This window comes from Gouania willdenowi, unplaced genomic scaffold, assembly GCF_900634775.1.
Source record: "Gouania willdenowi unplaced genomic scaffold, fGouWil2.1 scaffold_259_arrow_ctg1, whole genome shotgun sequence".
NCBI classification, from domain to species: Eukaryota; Metazoa; Chordata; class Actinopteri; order Blenniiformes; family Gobiesocidae; genus Gouania; species Gouania willdenowi.
The window spans coordinates 132,958-156,233 of NW_021145016.1; the positions used below are offsets into that span (position 1 = coordinate 132,958).

The window sequence follows — 23,276 nt, forward strand, 5'->3', positions numbered from 1 at the left end:
GAAAGCTGAAGATGAAGAGGAACTTTATCTTTCAACACAACAATAACCCTAAGCACACAGCCACATCAACAAAAGAATGTGGGGTGATCTGAAGACGGCTGTACACAGGAGATGCCCTGTCACATTTGGAGCGGTTTAGTAAAGAAGAGTGGGCAAATATTACCTCATCAAGATGTGCCACACTGAGCACATCCTACAGCAAGTTAAAAGATGCCCTGAGCATATACAGTGAAGAGGCAGTGAAGCTTGGCCTTCAAGTGAGCTGGACAAAGACCAAGTTTATGCATGTCGGTGATGGACCTGATCCACCCCCTCTTCAGCTTGGCAACAACATTGTTAAGCCTGTCAAGAGCCTTGTATATCTTGGCTCCACAGTTACAGACAATGGGGACCTGAAACCAGAAATTACTCACAGAAGAGCCCTGGCAACTTCAGCTCTGCGGTCTCTCTGGAAACCACTCTGGCAGCGTTGCTCCATCTCACACAAAATGAAGCTCCGGAATTTACAACTTGGCAGTACTCAGAGACATGGCCCTTGAACAATACTCTGGCTGTAAGAAAAGATGGTTTTGATAGCAGGGCTCTCAGAACCATCGAAAACATCAGGTGGCACCAACGAAGTGCCAAGAGCCTAAAAGTGTCAGCTTAGAGCATCTTGCTTGGCTGCGCTACGACGTACCCGCTGGTTTGGCCATGTCCTCCACCTACCTCCTGACCATCCGACGCAAGCCATTCTTCAGTTTGACCCAAGGGCAGCAGGTTGGAGACGGCCACAATGCAAGCCCCGCACACGATGGGTCAACGTCATAGCAGACAACACGGACTTGCCATGGAAGATGCAGATCTGCTGGCACGGGACCGCGAGCTTTGGAAGAAATTGGTTGACCTGGACCGGCCTCACCGCAGGAGCCCGAGTTAATTTGTTAGTTTTGTGTCTGTATGGTGTTTTCATGTTTATTTGTTATTTTTGTATATATATATATATATATATATATATGTGTATGGTGGTGGTGGACAAAGAGCAGAGGAAAGCCGTTGTGGTCGACATAGCAATACCAAGCAACTTCAACATCAGGAACACAAGAAACTAGAGAAATTCCAGGGGCTCAGAGAAGAGTTGGAGAAAACCTGGAGGGTGAAGGCATCAGTGGTGCCCGTGGTCATTGGGGCACTCGGGGCAGTAACCCCCAAACTGGAGGAGTGGCTCCAGCAGATCCCAGGAAATACATCAGACATCTCGGTCCAGAAATGTGTAGTTCTCGGAACAGCAAAGATACTGCGCAGAACCCTCAAGCTCCCAGGCCTCTGGTAGAGGACCCGAGCTTGGAGGAAAAAAAAAAAAAAGAGAGACTGCCCGCGGAGGGTGATGAAGAGTTTTTTAATATATATAGATATATGTAATGTTTTTAATTTTTGCATTTTTGCCCTATTTAGTGTGGTGTGTTAAAAAGCCAGGGTGAAAAGTGGCCTATTGAGAGTGGGAAGCACCCCCAATCAAAAACCCCCCACCCGGCTGCCCTATCTGGTGGAGTGAGTGGTGAACATGACTCAGCACTTTTGATGGACTTTGTTTGTTATATGAAGTGGTGTTGATGTAAATTTCAGCAAACAGTGGAAGATGAAAGAGAAAAGGCTTTGTAGGAATGGTCTCCAGTGTGTAGGTGAGTCTTAGACAGAGTGTGATCTTCAGATTTGTGAAGGATTGAAGCCAAATAAAGCCTCAGTCCAACAGACTTGTTCTCCTGTTCAGTGGAAACATGCTGAGATGTTCCACACGTGAGCTGAGCTCCAAAGGCTGCTCCACACTCACTGCACTGTAGCTCTGCAGGACATCACCCACTGTTACTGATGTTCACATGATGTTAGCAGAGCTTCCTGTGCTTTCCTCCAGCTGCTCCTCAGCATGTCTGAGTGTCTGTGTCTTCTCCACAGCAGCTTGGAGGGTGTGGATGGTTCCTCTGGAGCTGAGCCTGACTCCATCTTTACGGTGTGTACGTCTACAAAGACACTAAACCTGTGTCAGCCTGTGATCAAACCACTGTACACACACACACACACACACACACACACACACACACACACACACACACACACACACACACACACACACACACACACACAGATGATTGGAGCAGGCCTTCACTCATCACCTTTAATGTGTTTGTGTTCCAGCTGCTGGAGGACAACATCATCAGCTTTGTTAAGGCTGAACTCAAACACATGCAGAAGATTGTGGATGGAGATGATCTAGAGTGCTCAGAGAGTCAGATGGAGGGTGAAGATGAGGAGCAGAGGAGGAGCAGGGAGGCCTTTCTGAAGATCACACTGTATTTTCTGAAGAGGATGAAGCAGGAGGAGCTGGCTGAGCGTCTGCAGAGCAGTAAGAGCATGTGAACATCGTCACTGTGAGGAACATCACATGAAGGACACAAAGCTGGCTTTTCTTTTTCAAAGCATGATTCAATCAGTCACATTTAATCTGAGGAACCATCCAGACTGAGAACATCACACACTTTGATCTCCAATGTTCAAACCTGCTCTGACTTCTTCACTCTAACATTAAGTTTGTCTTCATTCAGGAACAAAAGCTCCTCGATACCAACGTGAGCTGAAGTCCAAGCTGAGGAAGAAGTTCCAGTGTGTGTCTGAGGGCGTGGCTAAAGCAGGAAGTCCAACCCTCCTGAAGGATATCTTCACAGAGCTCTACATCACAGAGGGAGGAAGTGGAGAGGTCAACCAGGAACATGAGGTCATACAGATAGAAACATCATCCAGGAGATCAGACACAGCAGAAAGAGCCATCACACTAGAAGAGCTCTTTAAAACCCCTCCTGGAAGACCTAAACCAATCAGAACAGTGATGACAAAGGGCGTGGCTGGCATTGGGAAAACACTCTTAACACACAAGTTGACTGTGGACTGGGCTGAAGACAAAGCCCAGCAGGAGGTCCACTTCACATTCCCACTGACCTTCAGAGAGCTGAACGTGCTGAGGGGGAGGAGCTTCAGCTTGGTGGGACTTGTTGACCACTTCTTCTCTGGAAGCAAAGAAGCAGGAATCTGCAGCTTCCAGGACTTCCTGGTTTTGTTCATCTTGGATGGTCTGGATGAGTGCCGGCTCCCTCTTGACTTCCTAAGCACTCAGACCCTGACTGATGTCTCAGAGTCCACCTCAGTGGAGGTTCTGCTGATAAACCTCATCAGAGGAGAACTGCTTCCATCAGCCCGCCTCTGGATAACCACACGGCCTGCAGCAGCCAATCAGATCCCTCCTGAGTGTATGGACATGGTGACAGAGGTCAGAGGGTTTACGGATCCTCAGAAGGAGGAGTACTTCAGGAAGAGGTCCACAGATGAGGAGCAGGTCAGCAGGATTATATCCCACATCAGGACGTGTCGTAGCCTCCACATCATGTGCCACATCCCTCTCTTCTGCTGGATCACTGCTACAGTTCTGGAGGACATGTTGAAGAGCAGAGAGGAGGGAGAGCTGCCCAGGACTCTGACTCAGATCTACAGCCACTATGTGGTCATTCAGAACAAAGTCAAGACAGTGAAGTTTGATGGAGGAGCTGCCACAGATCCACAATGGAGTCCACAAAGCAGGGAGATGATGGAGTCTCTGGGAAAACTGGCTTTTGAGCAGCTGCAGAAAGGAAACCTGATTTTCTATGAGAGTGACCTGACAGAGTGTGGCATGGACCTCAGAGCAGCCTCAGTGTGCTCAGGAGTGTTCACACAGGTCTTCAGAGAGGAGAGCAGCCTGTACCAGGACAAGGTGTTCACCTTCATCCACCTGAGCTTTCAGGAGTTTCTGGCTGCTCTTCATGTCCATCAGACCTTCATCAGCTCTAAAGTCAACCTGCTGGAACATAAACCACAGAAGAAGAAGAGCTTCAAGGTGTTCAAATTTCAAAAACCAACTCTGAACCTTCTCCATCAGAGTGCTGTGGATGAGGCCTTACAGAGTCCAAACGGACACTTGGACTTGTTCCTTCGCTTTTTGCTGGGTCTTTCACTGCCGACCAATCAGAGGCTCCTACAAGGCCTGCTGACACAGAGAGGAAATGACTCACAGACCAATCAGAGAACAGTTAAATACATCAAGAAGAAGCTAAGTGAGAGTTTCTCCACAGAGAGAAGCATCAACCTATTCCACTGTCTGAATGAAGTGAATGATCGCTCTCTGCTGGGGCAGATCCAAGAGTTCATGAGATCAGGAAGTCTCTCCACAGAGGAACTGTCTCCTGCTCAGTGGTCAGCTCTGGTCTTCATCTTACTGTCATCACAAGAACATCTGGATGTCTTTGACCTGAAGAGTTTCTCTCCTTCAGAGGAAGCTTTTCTGAAGCTGCTCCCAGTGGTCAAAACCTCCAAGAAAGTTGAGTATGTGACTTTAGAACATGTCTTAAATTCTCTCACAGACAAACATCCGTAAGGTTTCTCTGATTCTTCATCAGGTTGAGTTCCTGTGGTCTCTCAGAGAGAAGCTGTGCAGCTCTGTCCTCAGTCCTCAGCTCTCAGTCCTCCAGTGTGAAACATCTGAACCTGAGTAACAATGATCTGCAGGATTCAGGAGTGAAGCTGCTGTGTGAAGGACTGAAGAGTCCTCACTGTAAACTGGACTCTCTCAGGTCAGTGAGATCACATGTTCCATCAATATTGTCCTGTTCCTCGTCTCCTCACTTGTTTCCTGAGTTGTGGATGTTTTTCTGAATCCAGTCTGTCAGGTTGTGTCATCACAGCGGTGGGCGGGGCTTCTCTGGCAGCAGCTTTGAGCTCCAACTCCTCCAGTGTGAGAGAGCTGGACCTGAGCTACAACCATCCAGGAGACTCAGCAGTGAAGCTGCTCTCTCAGAGACTGAACACTCTGAGGTGAGACACATCATAGCAGCTCATCACATGTTCACATCAATCCCCATCACATGTGTGACAGAGAGCTGTATCAGAGGAATGTGATGAAGGTGTGAGAGGTAGGACACTAAAGGAGGAGGACTGGGACAGGTTAGAGGGATGAAGGACAGAGATAAGAAGGTAGTGAGGAGTGAGGAGAGGCTGATGGAGAACTATGAGGAGCTGATGAAGGAATGAGAGAGAAGATCAGAGGAGGTGGAACCAATCAGTGAGGATTGTGTTCATACAAAAATATAAATATATCTTATGAAATTATATTTTATTTATTGGTCTGACACAAGTTATCAAGTCAAAAAATTAGGGATGAACCGAAATGTAAATTACTGGCTGAAGCCTGAAATAAATGATTGCATTTCCAGCTCTGAATGTTACTAACCACTAAAATTAAAACATTGCAATTGTCTAAATTATTCCCAATGTTTCAAATAATCAATCAATTAAAGGTAGGGTAGGGGATTTTTTTTCCAGATACACTTTTTAAGTTTTTGGTTGAAATTTTTTTAATGTTCTGACAGAAACTAATCTCATGTGCTCTGAAAAAGGAACAAAGAATATCCATCATGTGTAGCAGCTGTAAACCTGTAAAAACTTTGACCAATGAAAAAAGACCGTTCGGTTTTTTATGAACCAATCATGTCTCTCTGTGTCCCTGTTCATTCTCCACCCCTCACGTCCACGAGCCCACACTCATAGCGCGTCATTGGTGACGGACTTAAAACAGAGTTTTTAGTCACGTTTAACATACAGTATATAATAATAAAGTTTAGTGTTTACTTACTGCTGAATGAGATGACGTAGTTTCTACACAATACAAACAATGAGCTTAGATCCACTTCTGCAGCAGCTGTGCTAATGCATGTGAGTGAGACGGAGCACAGAGGGGAGGGGGGTAAGCTACATTCAAAATCATGCTAGCTTTCAAAAATCACCTACCCTGCCTTTAAAATATGAAAAGATTTATTTAGCACTGACATTCCAACAATGCGTAATATAAAATAAAATAATAAAACGTTTAACTTGACCCACTCATACAATTATTAAAACATAAATATGTATGTTTTTAAAACGTTTTACATTTATTTCAAACTGTAGACTTATGTTACAAATATCATTGTTTAACAATTGTTAGAGTTTTCGAGCTAACTCTGGTGTTCAGTATCTGAGATTTCATACAGAGAGACATTGTCAGAGTTTTTGCTGAATCAATCAATCAATTTATTAGAGATGAACAGAATATGAATCAACAAGTCAATAGAAGAACAGACACTCATCTAAAACACAGCTGTGGTCCTCAGGGTCTGCTCACTCCCTGGGCCCCAAACATAGATTTATCAGTGTTTTTATATATTTAGAAATCAAATGATCAGATCCTTGTAATTAGTTAAAGATGTCATTTACTGGTGATTTAAAGCAATACAAATTATGTTTAAGATTTAATGGTTTATTCATTATTATTGATCATGAGATCAGATGTTCTGGAACTGTTTGTTTTTGTTCTGAAAATGACAGCTAGCAAGTTGACCTGAATATATTTTATGAATTTATTGAGTATAAAGATATATAATTATAGTATTACACACAAAAAGAAACAATGAATAATAATCCATTCTAACATTCCCTCTCTTCACACTGTTTAACAGTTTGACTTAATAAAATTATAAATAAGACAAAATATTAATTCAGACTATGTTTTATTATGTTATATTAATGTTATTTGGAAATTATAATATCAGGTTACTTAAAGTAAGCTTGTTGATTTATTTTAATGTTATTTTTCCTTTAATTTATTTTAAAGTTATATTCTTATTTTGTTTACCATTGTTAGAGTGGGCCGAATACTTTTATTTAACTTTATTACATTTATTTGGATTTACTGTTAGACTATGTTTTAATACAAGAAAAAAGTTATAAGTAGAACAGAACAGAATACAAACATGATTTGTGTTTAAATTGAATATACACAGTAAACTTGAAATTAGCCACTTATATTTATCCGTACAAACAATAACTGAATACATGATCATCATGAGATTGTTCCGTCTCCGCAGGTCTTCTGTGACTTTATCCAACAGTGGGTCTAGGTTCAGTTTAATTAATTCATTTAGGTTTGGTGATATATTTAAGCCTAGATATTTAATTATATTTGTGGGGGAGGGGTATTGTGGGTTTTGGGTTGCTGGGTTCCATGAATTTTTTGTTAAAGGAAGGATTGATGATTTTGACTAGTTAATGGAATAGTCTGATAGTTTAGAGAAGCTATTTATTAGTTTAAATACTTCCTCTAATGAGGATTGGGTTCTTCCAAATAGAGTAAAATATCATCCGCATAAAGATTAATTTTGTGTTCTGAGATGGATGAGTGGATTCCTTTAATAACAGAGTTCTGACGTACAGCTGCTGCGAGAGGTTCAACAAATATTGCAAAAAGCAAAGGTGAGAGTGGGCAACCTTGTCTGGTTCCCCTCTGCAGTGTGAAGCTTTGGGATGTTATTTTGTTTGTGGTTACTGAGGCCTTAGGTTTAGAGTATAGGGTGGAGATCCATTGTATGAATGATTCTCCAAAGCCAAATTTGCCAAGGACAGCAAGGAGGAATGACCAGTTTACTCTATCGAATGCTTTTTCTGCGTCAAGTGACAAGATTATTGTTTTCTTTTTAGAGACCTTGTTATGTTAATTTATGCCTCTACTAATATTTATATAGATTACAAGGGAAAAGATTTTTGATTGTATTTATGTCTTTATTATCTCTCTAAAGAGTCCCAGTTAAATCTATAGACCACGTACCATGTACAGTTCATATTAGAGATGTAACGATTAATCGTAAGGCAGTTAAAAATCGATTCATAGTAGGGCTGAAACGATTCCTCGAGTTATTCGAGTAATTCGATTACAAAAATGCATCGAGGCAAAATTCTCTGACTCGATGCTTCGTTTAAGCCACTTCCGCTTTTGATGCCTACATGTGCGCGCAAAGTGCGGAACGCAAAATGGAGACGGAGACCGAGGGAGACGAGCGACAAGGAGAGCAAAGAAAACGACGTAAACTGTCGAAAGTGTATGACCATTATAAACTAAATCGGGAGCAAAATACAGTACAATGCGTGTACTGCAAAACAGAATTAGCATACCATAACAGCACTACTTCAATGCTACAACACCTGAGCCGAAAGCATCCGCTTTATGCATCAAGTCTGCCGAGCGGATCCAACAGGTAAGTCTAATGCTGCGTTTACACCAAACGCGGTTTCTGCGGGACCGTTCGCGTCTGTCGCGCGAAACCTTCCGCAGGATTCGCGGGATCAAAAAATGTTTCCCTATTTGCTTTATATTCGCGTCTGAAGCGAATGAAGCGAAGCTCCGCCCACCAGACTCCCAAACGGCGACAACCAGGCTCTGTTTGTTTCCACCATCAACTATGGAGGACCCCCGTCAATTCACTGCTTCTAACCTCGGAAGGGGAGAAACGTCGGCTTTCCTGGCTTCACCAGGTTAACCAGCGCCACATCCAGCTGGGTGAGCTTCACTGCCTGCTTCAGAAGCTACACCTGGATGATGACTGCTTCCAGCGGTACCTGTGGATGACCAGCGCCCGATTCGACGACCTGCTCGGTCGGATTGGCCCACGGATGTCCCGGCAGGATACCAACTACCGGAGCTCCATCTCTGCAGCCGAACGACTGTCTGTCTGTCTCCGGTAAGTTTCATAAGCAACCGAAGATGCCGTGATTCATCAGACACATCTCTCAAATACACAATAAGATAGATAGATACTATATTAATCCCAAGGGAATTTAAAAGCAGAATTATTAAAATTATTGTTTTCTGGAGATACCTATTCTGGGAGATAAGGCCTGCTTTATTATTGTCTTTATCATAAATATATTACAATTAAAATAAAAGTTAATCATTATAATAAATTATTTACTATTGTTATTTTTTGTCCGCTGGAGACCTATTCTGGAAGATGAGGCTTGTTTCATTAATATTTATTGTTTTTAACTCTTATTAATAAATCATTATTTATTTACTACTGTTAATTATTGTCATCTGGCAACACATTCTGGGAGATAAGGCCTGTTCTCTCTCTAATCTCTCCACCGTTATGCACACGTACACACACCCACATTATATATATATCTGATTATAAATAATCTGAGCTTTTCTATGTTGTTCACTGTGCAGGTATCTGGCTACAGGTGACTCCTTCAGGACCACAGCTAACAGCTATGGACGAGAGGTCTTCACATTGTACTTCTCTGCAGGAGCCGTTCCACGGCTAGACATATTGCACCAGCACACCCAAAACCACTATTTTAAGAGCCAACCACCTACCTCTATAGAGCAAACTGCCTACTGTATAACATGTGTATAATAAATATGGAAGAATGGAGAGAGAAACGTCTGTCAGCTTCATTTTTAACCAGAAAGAAATAATCCAAGAAACCTCACCTCTGAAATTAATTTAAGGCTTTAAAGGTCTCACAGAGAATCAATATGAGGAAACTATATATTCTTGTATGAACAAAATATATAACCTTGATGTGGTGAACACATAACAGGCTCCTTTAAAGAGCTGAGCGCGCACACAGACACACAGTATGGAGAAAGACATTAATGTTTATTATTATGCCTCAGTTTTATCTTAATTTTTTTTTTACACCTTCTTAAAAAGTAATTTGAAATTACTGTTATTTATTTTTGTACTTTAGAAAAAAACAAGAGTGTAATGTGGCAATATGTTTCAGTTTTTTTGTCAACTTTTTTTTGTCATCTTTAAAATACAGAATATGCCAATGAAACTTAAATGCACTCTTTTTTCTTGAAAGAAGCAGATACCAGTTCGGCTATGTTAAGTCTGCCAATAAAAAAAATTATCTTAAGAGGAATTGAATTGGTTATTCATTTAACTGACTTCTGTTATTGTCATTGCCATGTATTACTATTGAATTAAGTTCAAGAAATTTAATGAAATTTAAAAAAAATTGTATCCGATTACTCGATTAATCGCCAGAATAATCGATAGAATACTCGACTACTAAAATAATCGTTTGCTGCAGCCCTAATTCATAGGTACCACGGTTCACATCGATGCTCTGAAAATTGAATCGCAGTACTTTTTTTTAACCGCTATATATAAATCCTTCCAGAAGCGGACGTGACGGGCGGAATCTGCTACTATTTTCTTTCTGGCCGCCATTTACTGTTAAACCTGCTCATAAATGATTCTTTACTCCTTTAGCACCGAAAGAATATCTGTAATATACGTGAATATCTGTAAAAGTCACGTTTTTCTAGTAGTTCTGTCTGCTAGCATAGCATCTCTTCTTCACTGGTGGAATATCTGCATGCCAACCGACCACTGGGTTATCAGCGCCCTCTGCTGGTCTAAACAAATATCTGACGTAAATACAGTAAAATGACTGGTTTTTTTTAAGTCCATTTGTTAAGGCACAAAATACATTTTCAGTTGCACTTTTAAAAAGAAAAAGAACTATTATGCAGTTTTGAATTGTTTATTATAGAACCAGAATTTAAATTAATAGGTTTCTTTTTCATTTGTATTATTCCTTTATTTATTTCATTCAAGATTTATTTTTAGTTAAATTGCATCATTTTGAATAGTTTATCAAAGGATTCTTTTGACAATGAAAAATAAAAGGAAAATAGTATAGTATTTCCCCCAAAAAAATAAAGAAATATTTTTCAGTCATTTGTCAACATTCCCATTTTGTAAAATAAATCGGGAGAAAATCGTATCGTGAACCCAGTATCGTGAATCGAATCGTATCGGGAGTTGAGTGAATCATTACATCCCTAGTTCATATATATCTATATATGTGTGTGTGTGTGTGTGTGTTGTTTCCATAATATCTTATTTAATCAATGTTTATGTGTTGTAATTATTCTGTTGTGTAAGTGTTTATTTTCTAGGTCAAACAATGTTATTTTTATATTCTTTCTGTATCAGTTGTGAACAAGTTGTGTTGTGTGTTATCTAATGTTCTTTCTACCAGTTCACTGCAGTTCATAATCATTCATTTCATTCATGTCAAAAAGAGGAGAAATTGATTTCTGGTTTATCTATTAAAGCTGTTTTAATTTAATATATGTTGATTTGGACATTTCTGATTTAAGATCAGAAAAACATTTGTTTGATGTATGTTTTGTGTCTAAGTTTATTATTATTAAATAATGTAATAATGTGAAAGTTGTGACTTTTTAGGACATTAGTGATATTAAATGAAATATTCAAAATCAAACTAAAACATAAATATTGTTGTGGTTCTTATTTTTTTCTTAGTCTTTATATATTTTAGGTTTAAAAATAAAATAATTATTGGTCTATGGAGGAGATATTTTTATGTGAAACATTTCAAATCTAACTTTGAAACAAAGGCTGAACTTTTATAAAAAGTTTATTAATCAAAATGTATTTTAGTTTATTTTCCTAATTTGATTTTACAATTTAAGTTTTTGTTTGTTCAATAATTAGTATTTTATCTTATTTCATTAATGTGTTTGTTTTTTTTAATTAAACATGAGACAAATTACAGAATTATTTGCGTTATCTATAAAACCTTATAGAAATTGAACTTATAGTTTTGATTTAATGATTTCTAAACTGATGTGTTTCATGTTAACATACACCAGAAAACTATAGATATATGATGATATTAATGTTTGTAAACACAGACAGATTAGATGTGATCAATACGTTAGATCACATGATCACATGAGTTCTGATTGGATTTCAGCCTAGGTGACCAAATAGTGTAAATATACATATATATAATAGTGTATAGTTAAGATCAGAGGAGGTGGAACCAATCAGTGAGGATGAAGAGAGGAACACTTTGAAGGAGATGAAGAAGGTGTTGAAGACAAACCAGTAGAAACATGGAGAGCTTGATGGAGATGGCATCAGGTTTCTGAGCAGCACTTTGGACTCTTTAGGTGTGTAAATCACTGCCTGTGTTTGCTCCTGCAGGGCGGACCATGGAGGAGAGCAGAGGATCAAAGCTGGTGTGAGGAAGTGTAAGTGTGTGTGTGTGTTCATTCAAAGTGTCCTCATGAAGCTCTGAGTGAATGAACATGTCAGTGATACAGAGAGAATGAAGCATCACATGATCAACTGTTGTTTCTTTGTGTCTCATCAGATTTCTGTCACATTCACCTCGACACAAACTCCATCAACAGAAACCTCAGACTGTCTGACAACAACAGGATGGTGACATGTGTGATGGAGGAGGAGCTTTATCCTGATCATCAGGACAGATTTAATCACTACAATCAGGTTCTGTGTAGTACTGGTCTGACTGGTCGCTGTTACTGGGAGGTGGAGAGGAATGGATGTGTTTCTATAGCAGTGAGTTACAGAGGAATCAGTAGGAAAGGAAAGAGAAATGATTGTAGGTTTGGATTTAATAATCAGTCCTGGAGTCTGATCTGTTACAGAGGTTTTTCCATCAGACACAATAACATAATCACACATACCTCCTGTCCCTGTGGTTACTCTGGTAGAGTAGGAGTGTATGTGGACTGTCCTGATGGACGTCTGTCCTTCTATGAAGTCTCCTCTGACTCTATGACACTCATCCACACCGTCTGTACCTCCTTCACTGACACTCTGTATCCTGGGTTTGGGATTTGGTTCTATGATTCCTCTGTGTCTCTGAGTCCTCTGTGAGACAGACAGACAGACAGACACACATAGCTACACAAACAGACAGGTAGACAGACAGACACAGCTACACAGACAGACAGTCAGACAGACACATAGACTGACAGACACAGCTACACAGACAGACAGACAGACACACACAGCTACACAGACAGACACACTTCCTGTTTGGTTTTGGGCGTGGTCATAATGTAACTTTTTGCTCATCTTGGGGTCAATAATACATGTAAATTTGATATGAATCAATTGAAAAATAGCCAAGATACATCATTTAGAATGTGACGGCGAAGGATTTTACAGTGACATTATAGGCCCCTCCCACTGATCACAGCCTGTTTTTCCTTCATCAGCGACCTGTTCCCATCTTATAAGATTCATCCAACACTATTTTGAAGTCAACATGATATATCATCTTTCCACTAGAGCTGTTAGCGTCAGACGCTACTAAAAGTGGAACCTTCTGTGAACACAAAACATGAGGTCACATCTGTCTCATGTTCTTCTTCTCCACAAAAGTGAAACTGTTCCTAATTCACATGTTTTACTATGAATGATGATAAATGTTTACAGAATAAAGCAGATGATGTTAGTCCATCACCTGAGGATTATAGAGGGGATACATTTTCTATCAGGCACAGTGAGACAGGCTGAAATCATTTGTATCTCCTGATAACATGTTCTGGTCCACAGTCCTGTATCACCATGTGTCTGTGTTGAGAATGTCTGAATAAATGCTATGAAGTTATGATGATCAACAGAGGCTGAATAAAAAAATACACCAATATCTAAAGATCAGATCTCCTGTGTAAAGGAAAGTGAGTTACATCAACAACTACTGTGGGCAGTGCTGCAGTAAGTTCATCAGAACATCATTGAGTGAAAAAGGTGGATCTGAGTCTGACAGTGTGTTCAAATGTTCACAGTGGTGTTGATTTTACTGTATCACAAGTTGGACACATTGATCTAAAGACTGAATTACAGCGTGTTTGAGTCTAGAACCCAGAGAGTATTTAGCTAACGTTTAGTTAGCAGGCTGGTCGCCGAGCAACATTACACTTTCATAGAAAAATCAAATTATATATCATTTAGGGGTCTATTGTGTCTGCTTTATTTGATTTATAAGGTATATATGAATTGTTTAATGTGTATTAGGTTTAATATTTAAAATATAATTATTTTTATTTCTTAACGATTTATATTTTGTGTATTTTGCTCAAACTGTCTTTTTAGTGTTAATCTTACTGTCTGGATTATATCAGTTTTGTCTCTGCTTACATACTGTACATGATTTTGTTGTTAGATTTAGATTAAATTGAAATTAGATGTTCTGAAAATAACGTTAAATTATCATATGTTAGAAAAGAAACCATGAATAATTATCCATCTTAAACAATCAAAGCATGATCGTAACAATCCACATTTAGTTTTATTGATAAGCTAAACTGATATCTAAACACAGAATTGTAGCTCCGCCCTTCATGCGCGCTCCCACAGCAGGGGATACAGATTCTGTTGGGGGTCACTGCTTTGGTACGACAAAGTCCAAAATGCTTGACCATCACATGATTCATGTAAACTCAATTTGTTCCAGAAGTTAGTGGTGGGCAATTTGAATCCATTGACATATCTGGGATTTTTGGTAGTTTGTCGTCAATAACTGCATTGATTGACAATATTTATACAGTACACCATCATATGTATGTGTATATACAATATATGTTTATGTAGTTCCATAAATATTTTTTTCCCAAATGTAAATTTGTATAAATGAAAAAAATGTTAAAAAATATGTTCATATGTATTGTATACAGTATGTATTGCTTTGAATTTTTTTTAATTTTCATTAAAAAATGGGTCATTTAAACCACATCCAGACAAACACATTGAAAACATATTTATTATGTTCATATATATACCTCACCATGCAGCATCATTGGTCCTCACCATGCAGCATCATTGGTCCTCACCGTGCAGCATCATTGGTCCTCATCGTGCAGCATCATTGGTCCTCACCGTGCAGCATCATTGGTCCTCACCGTGTAGCATCATTGGTCCTCACCGTGCAACATCATTGGTCCTCACCGTGCAGCATCATTGGTCCTCACCGTGCAGCATCATTGGTCCTCACCGTGCAGCATCATTGGTCCTCACCATGCAGCATCATTGGTCCTCACCATGCAGCATCATTGGTCCTCACCGTGCAGCATCATTGGTCCTCACCGTGCAGCATCATTGGTCCTCACCGTGTAGCATCATTGGTCCTCACCGTGCAACATCATTGGTCCTCACCGTGCAGCATCATTGGTCCTCACCGTGCAGCATCATTGGTCCTCACCGTGCAGCATCATTGGTCCTCACCATGCAGCATCATTGGTCCTCACCGTGCAGCATCATTGGTCCTCATCATGTAGCATCATTGGTCCTCATCATGCAGCATCATTGGTCCTCATCATGCAGCATAATTGGTCCTCACCGTGCAGCATCATTGGTCCTCACGGTGCAGCATCATTGCTCCTCACCGTGCAGCATCATTGGTCCTCATCGTGCAGCATCATTGGTCCTCACCGTGCAGCATCATTGGTCCTCACCGTGCAGCATCATTGGTCCTCACCATGCAGCATCATTGGTCCTCACCATGCAGCATCATTGGTCCTCACCATGCAGCATCATTGGTCCTCACCGTGCAGCATCATTGGTCCTCACCATGCAGCATCATTGGTCCTCATCATGCAGCATCATTGGTCCTCACCATGCAGCATCATTGGTCCTCACCATGCAGCATCATTGGTCCTCATCATGCAGCATCATTGGTCCTGTCACGGCAAATTTACGGTTGACCTCATTTGGTGACATGATCTATTGCTGGTTGAATGATGGAGTCCAGTATGAGCATTGATGATTTTATAAAAAAAAAAGATTTATTTATAAAAATAGAATAAAAAGGAGTAAAAAAGAAGCTTTCATTCTGAAAGCTTGAAAGACAAAAGCAAGTGGCAGAAAATGGCAAGATTCTCTCGCTCCCCGTTCTAACGCTCTGACTAACAGTTTCAAAGCTTAAGCTTTTATACAGATAACAGCAAAGTTTCACTCTGAGGTGAGGAGGAGGGGGGAGTCAGTGGAAACATGTGAGGATGATGAAGACGTGTATGTTATCAGAAAGGTTCGCGCGTCAGTCTTTATCTGTTTTGATAAGTGTGTGCGTACGTGCTGCATGTGGCATTGAGTTTTGGCCTTCAGCTGTGTTGCACTGAGTACAATACGATTTGTACTATTTAATCTAACATGATTCAGCTGTTCAAAAGTGCAAAGAGTGATGGAGTCATCATGTATTAAAACATGACAAATTGTACACATTTGAACTAATAATTTTGGCCCCGACAATCCCCACTTTTGGACAAAGTCCAACACAAAAAGGCAAAATTAGTTAGTAGATTGCTTAACCTTAGCAAAGCACAGCTCAAAACACATACAAACTTAAATAATCAACCTGATGGTCCGTAGGACAAATGATATTGACACCGTTATAACACTATGGATATAAGCATTATTTTTTTTCAGGGGACACAGGCATCCCCAAAGTTGGAGCAAGAAAAAGGAGGAAAAGTCAAAGAACCCCATAAACACATAATGAATATTACGTGAGACAAAACCATCTGCACAATAAAATCAAATATCCTTAGCAACTAACATCATTGGTAATCAATGAATATGGAATATATATCACTAGTAGCAAAAATACACATAGCAAAAACAACGTCAGTCAGCATAGCATAGCATAGCACAACAAATAAAACAACATGTGTAGGTGGCATCACTGAGCAGAGTCATCATCAGAATCAGCGAAAACATGCATCATAAACACCTCAGGCTGGATCTCCATCTCTGGAACGGTTATGCGGACGTGCCGGCTTGGGAAAGCGCTCTGCACTAAACCCTCAACCATACGACGCAAGATTGGAATACCGCAACAGAGAAGAAGAAGAACTGACACCAGTGTAATAGCGATCTTAACCAAGAGAGGGCGCCAGCCTGCAAGTAGAGTGGAAAACTATCTTTATTCATGGCATCGCGTAGCCTGGAAATGTTTTTGACTGCCTCTGCTATGATCTGACCGTCTGCCGTGTTATCTGGGATAAAGCTGCAACAAGATGCACCTACCATTGCGCAAACGCCTCCTTTGGCCGCGGTCTGTAGGTCTAGAACCATTCTATTTTGCAGGACCATTAAACGTATATTCGTGACCTCCCCGAGAGGCCAGTAAGGGCCAAAAATGATGCGTTAACGAAGGACTTAAACCTATAGTCTAAGGTTTCGACGCGCAGCAGTGTTTTGCCCATTTGCTAAATCGAACGTGCCGTTAGTCCCGGGTGTGTGAATATGGGCACATGTGTGCGAATTATGTGTGGTGTCGCATTCAGGACCCATGGTGTAATTGCAATTGTGACCGGGAATCTGGCCTAGTTTGCGAGTTCCGTTCCTGGTGAAACAGAAGGGAAAAAGTGTGGATCGTGTGTAATCTACATACATAGCGGAAGATGTGTCATCGCGTAGTATAGTCAGTTTTTTTACTGGCTGTTTAGAACAACGGTTGGGGTCCCCCATGCCGAAGTTAGAGTAAGACAAATAACAAAAGGAGTCGGAAGCATTCATTGGTATCGCGGTTAAGCGGGGATGTGTCGACGACACAGGCATGTAAGAGCAAACATAACAGTTGGATAGGCCCCTACTTTTAGCTTGATAGTATGCGTATCGGTACCAGGTGTTCGTGAAGAACGGATGAGTAACATTGGTCGCAGCTAAAGTGTCGTGTAGGACGATGTCGTTTGTCCAGCGTCTATTTCTGCTTGCATTAGTCACCCTGTAAAAAGAATCATTCACATTGGGAACAACACTTGCATTCATTGGTTCAAGTCCAGTGTCCTCGATTGTCCCCCTAGAGGCTAGGAGCCAGAGGAGTACTGGAACCGCGGACAGGACCATCGCGCCAATCGATGACCAGAACACGAGTGACATGAAACGACAGAATAGTGGCATAATTCCAGCCTGCTCCTGGGGCATAGACAGAGGGGCTCATGACCTCTCCAATCAGGAAAAATGCTTGTGATCTCCCACGATGTCCTCAAGGTTGGATTTCAAAGGTTTCAACAGACCATATGCTCCGTTAGAAAGAGTAGCTTCTAACCCCGGGGACTTTTCTTCTGCCTTTCGTTGCAACTCTCAAGGCAAACAAAGGCTCCTCAAAGCACTGCTCCTAATCCAGAAAAGAGGAAACGCTCCTTACTGCTGTTCCACGATCAGTGATGATGTTGGTACTTCCTCCGTTGGACCAGTCGCCTCAAGATCAGGGTGGGTTTGTGTTGGCAACCTCCTGTAGTGTGATGTGTGAATGTATGTGGCTCGCCCTGCGACCTCCACAGCCGTGTGTGTCGTCAGAGGAAGGGTAGTCTCCACACACCTGGCAACCTCTCTTGGGATCGGTTGGTACCTGAACAGAAGGGGGGAAAAAAAACACCAAAACAGAACTCTTGGGATTGGCTGGTACCTGAACACAGGCGCGATCCCACAACTGAGGCTTTAGCTGGTACCTGGTACCTGGTAGGCTTTAGCTGGTACCTGAACACGGGGGGGGGAAACACTCACCCAAAACAAAACAAAACGAAATAAAATAAAATAAAATAAAATAAAATGAAAATAATAAAAAGTTTTAAAAGAAGTGGTGTTAGGGTTAGTTAACTAACTAAATGAATAGTTAGTTTGGCTCAGTTATAGCTTCCAGGAAGGCAGAGACAGGTCAGAGGTCAGGATCTGAGAGCTTTTCAGATCCTAAAAGAATCACACAATGGTTAGGTGTGGGTTAGTTAGCTTTTAGCCATGCTAGCTCAAAGTTATCTGTAGCCCATTCACACGTGAGTGGGAAAACATGAGGCTGAAAGAAAAGCAGGAAGTATTAATTCGATTTTCCTTTCCTGGAGAAAGGAGAAGCATAGCTGAAGTTGTAGTGTTTCTCAAACTGTGGTACGTCTACTACCAGTGGTACGCTGATACCTGGTGAGAAGCAACAATTTGAGAACCACTGTTTTATGAGGATGGAGAAGGACATGCAAGTCAGACGGAGAAGTGTGGAGTGTGACTACATGTCTTCAAGATGAATACATACAATTGGGAGACATGGTGATGTGAGAAAGCTAAATAAGTTTAACCAAATAAATAAATAATGTTATTCATTTATTTAAATTGTTTATTTTATTTTTCTTATTTGTGAAGGAGAAATCTTATTCTATCCTTTATTTATTCTGAATAATGTTAACACTCCACACCTAATAAAATAACCTAATTATTTTATAGAGCTGAATTTGTCAGTTCATTTATTTCATTATTTTTCCCTCATAATTATTATCTGAGATGTAATTTACTTAATTTTGAAGGTAAATTGATGGCAAAAGTGTCTCAAGATTATTGGCCCTTTAATGTTAGACAGAATTAAAGTTAAGTTGAGTCGAACAATCATATTGTCTTTTGCTCTCTGCATTTATCCCATTTGTAGGGGTGACAAGCCCTAGCACGGTTTGGAGAGCTTCCTTAAATGCTTGGAAGTTACTTAACTTTAAACTATCTCTTATATCAATCAATTATCAAGAATTTCAGGAGGACCCTTTTTAAATCTCAGGCGACCCAGATTGGGCCACCAACCCAATGTTGAGAACACTTAATTTTTTCCTTAAAAATGTCTAAACCCAGTGAAGGTGTTTTATGGTCTAAGTGCTGGTGGAGCAAGAAGAAAATGGTTGGAGGGTTTTGAGCTATATTATTTTCCTATGATAAAATAAAAATCAAAAATCAGAGGGACTTTGGCCCTCTCCCTTCCCTTTTTTTTACATAAGAATACATTTGGATTCTTAAAACCATATGATAAATATCATTGGAAAATCACTTATCTGGTCATTTTGGATTTGTCTCCGTTTTCCTCTCTCTTGTGTCCGCCTGCCTTTGTGCCCTCCAGCCTCCTCGACCTCCTCCTCCTCAGCCATAAAGGTCAAAGCCAGGGTCAATTGTACGCTCCTTTTGGAAATTTGAAGATCTGTCCCCACTTTTGCAGTTGGATTGGAAGTCTCTGTAGTCTCTGGAATAGATATTATGTTAGAACATCCACAATATGTCATATTGTCACGTGTCTATTTCCCCTTTGCTTCCCAGTTATAATTATGGACAATACTTCCCTTTTATTCTCATCCTTCATCTAGAAGCAGTGACCAGGCATGACGGCTGAAGAGGCAGGATCGAAGTCGAAAAGGCGGTGGCATTTTCTGTTAGAAAACACTCAGAAACAGAAAAAGAGGAAAACATTAGGACTTAAATGAATAATTTAAAATATCTCTTTTCTTTAGTTGGATTTGATTCGTCTCCTTTGAGTATACAGCCAGCGACCTGTATTTTGGAAAAAGCTACACAATAGCAACAACTAAGACGAAGACATAGACAAGTGCACACAACAACGAGTATACACATATAACAACAAAAAACATGGACACTGAACATGAACAGTAAGGTCAGTCAAGGTCAAAGCCAGTCATTCCACTGAAAGTGGTATCATATATAAAAACGTCGTTTGGTGTTTTTAAACACCCAGAAAAATAACCTTTAAAACCTGGTAAACTTTTTTGAAGGCCCAAGGCCTAAAAACATAATTCTATTAACAAGCAGCAGTGGGATCTGAACACCCCACTACATAATTGGCAAAAACAGGGAGAAGATCTAGTGCATCAAAACCCAGGAGGAAAGGAAGGTGAAACAGAGGAACATGTGTAGTCAAGCAGCCATTAATCGGTCAATCACTCGATGACACGTCCACTGCACATTCGCACTCACAACGCGGTTCTCTCAGGCATACGTAACGTGTCATCATTCAGTCATTCATGCACCGCACACGTTCATGCCTCAATTTTCACGTCCATGCATTCACAAGGTTTCGCTGCATAGTGTCTAAGTAGAATATAGGCCTTATCTAAACCATCAGCGGCGATAGCGAGTCCACCTCCTCTCTCGGGGTCAATGAGCTCTTATTGTCCTCCCATGCTTGGCAACCTTTTTTAGTGTCAATTAATTGCTTTTTACTGGTATCATCTGATTACTAAGAGGTACGCTCCTTTTTACTTCCGCCTTTGCGGAGTCTACACTTAGAGTATCGCCCGTAGTACTGACAGTCTGCTCATCTGCTGATCAGGCAGGAATCGCATGGCCATGCCTAACAACAAACTCAACCGCGGTACCAAACCGCGGGAAACTCTCAACAGCTGCAAATTCCAGAAACTTAAAACAAATATCTGAATTAGCCGGAGACCCTCTCAACCTGGCCTTATGAAAATATAAAGTAGGGAGAATTTCCAGGGAACCTTCCAACTTCTGACTTTATGAAAAATATAAAGTTGGGAGGAGTATGGGGGAAGGGTAACCTCTCAACCTGTGACTTTATTTAAAATATAAAGCTAGGGAGAATTTCAAACTCGACCACTCGTTACTCCGGAGATTAAAAAAACCCTCCGAATTAGCAGGAGAATTATAAACCAACGCAGACTGTCAGGACTTTCTTTTGGGCACTTCTTAAGATTGAACGGAGCACGCAACCTCTAATAACCCTCACTCTAAGGGAACGTAGAAATTTGTTCAGAACGGTCTTCGGTTACCAAGCATGTATCAAATCAGGTGGACCACTATCCCCCGAAGAGTGCTTTCCCTAGCAAGGTGTATCCTTTTTCTGCACATTAAACCAGGACTTCTTGTTTGAAAAGTAATTGCCTATGTACTCATAGCAACTAATGGGACATTTTTTTTTCTCAGGAAAAATTTGGTACCCCCCCCATGCTGTCGAGTGGCTTTGGGCCGGCCAGACAGTCCGACGCGGTAAGGGGGAGGCGCGCAAAATGAAAACAATGAATGTTGAACTAGGCTGTCTGTCGCAAGCAGCTTCAAAAAGGGTAAGGTACAGATTGTTTACGAGGGTATCGGTCAAAAAATGTCAAAATTTAAACTTGGTTGAGGCTGCAGTCCTCAATCTCTGTCTCAATTTTCCTGAAATTGAGTAAAAACAAAAGAGAAAAAGAAGAATCGTTCAGAAATAACAAAGAAGAAAAAACTTGTGAGCTCAAAAAAAAATTCATGGCCAATAAAATAAAATAATAAAAATAAAAACTTCAGCTCCAAAAGCTAAGGCAACAGAAGGCTTTTTTTTTTTTTTTTTTTTTTCAACGGATGTAACCATATCTTGCATTGTGGGGGGGCCTCCCCTCAACAAGAAAATAAAAGGAAAGAAAAGCAAACAAAACCAACCCATCAGTGACACCCTTTTGTTTGTTTTTCTCTCATAAAGGCAAAAGCAGTGTAAATAAATGAGCAACATAATGAATAAAAGCAAAGATAAATGATGGGCACACCTGGTCTCATGTGGCAAACAGAAGGGTTCTGTGCGAAATTATGGTGGTCCTGTGTTTCATAGTTGTGAATGTGGGTGTGTGGATGTATGTCTGGTCTGTCTGCGTGTGAGAGAATAAATGAAAACAAAATAATCTTGTGCACAGTCAGAAGATAGAGGGTTAGTATTGTCCTATCGAAGGAGAAGCTTGTTGGCTATTTGCTGGTGGTCCCCCCCTATGCCAAAGTTCAAGGCTAAAGTGATATAGCTTTCTTGGTTTGGCTTGGTATCCTTGTGACTTTTGAAACAGTGTCTTTTTTGGTGAAGATATCCAGCAGACGTGTGACCAGTCTGCAGTTGCTGCCCATCATTCAGGCAGTAGTCGTGGCGTTTAACTCGCAACCCATTGGTGGGGGGGGGAATGTCCCAACTCCGATGCCCACAGGTTCTCAGTCTTTGATGATGTGGCAGGATGTGTTAATCCCAGCATTTGGCATGCTGCCCTTAGACGATGAAGAGTTGACTTGGCACTGAGCGAGTTATTTCAGCATTGCTTTGCTGAATGGGAGTTGAGTCCTTGAGTCCTGAAAGGTCACAGACCTTTGATTGTCCATTTCCTTCTGATGCTTGGTCCTTTGAATGATGTTGACATTTCATTAGCGTAAGAGTTGAAGGTGATTTCATTCTTTCATTGAAGATGTCGTTTCTTCAGGGGGGGCAACCACAAAGCCAACAATAGAATAATAATAAAAATAAAAAAAATAAATAAATAAAAAAAATGATAATGATGACTGTATTCATGTGTGTGTGTGTTTGAGTGTGTGTTGCTCATATTAATTTTAGAGTGAACCCATCAAACATGAAATCAAAATAAAATTTTAAATAAAAATAAAAATAGTGTCTGTGTGTAATGGCACTATTCTGTCGGTAGGGGGCAAGGTGAGAAATCACAATGTTGTGTCACCATGTGACCTTTCACTAAACTGGCCAGTGAGGGGCGCTACCTCTCTCTTATCTTTGAGTGTGTGTGTCGATCTCTTGTGTGCCTACAGCTGAGAAAGAAAAAAACAAAACGCACCGAAAGCACAGCAGCTCCAAACAACCAAAAGGAGAAATCTGATTCCATTCACACGTTAAAACAAAATAAAAACAAAGATAAGAAAAAAGTAAAACTCACTGAAAGTTTGCCGGTTTCGTGATCTGAGTTCACATCATACCAGGATTGTATATGCGTATGCATACATTATTTGTTTATTGGATTCTTCATCTGTTTG

The 23,276-nt window shown here is 40.6% G+C and overlaps 1 protein-coding gene across 1 annotated transcript; it reads left to right on the forward strand.

The window, feature by feature from the left end:
• The first annotated feature begins 2,327 nt into the window (after window positions 1-2,327).
• Window positions 2,328-12,663, forward strand: LOC114459088 (protein NLRC3-like). Its single transcript, XM_028441445.1, has 6 exons — window positions 2,328-2,380; window positions 2,580-4,386; window positions 4,461-4,634; window positions 4,723-4,875; window positions 11,904-11,950; window positions 12,073-12,663. Exons 1-6 carry the CDS (start codon window positions 2,344-2,346, stop codon window positions 12,600-12,602), a joined length of 2,748 nt encoding a protein of 915 aa, XP_028297246.1. The 5' UTR covers window positions 2,328-2,343; the 3' UTR covers window positions 12,603-12,663.
• Window positions 12,664-23,276: the final 10,613 nt, after the last annotated feature.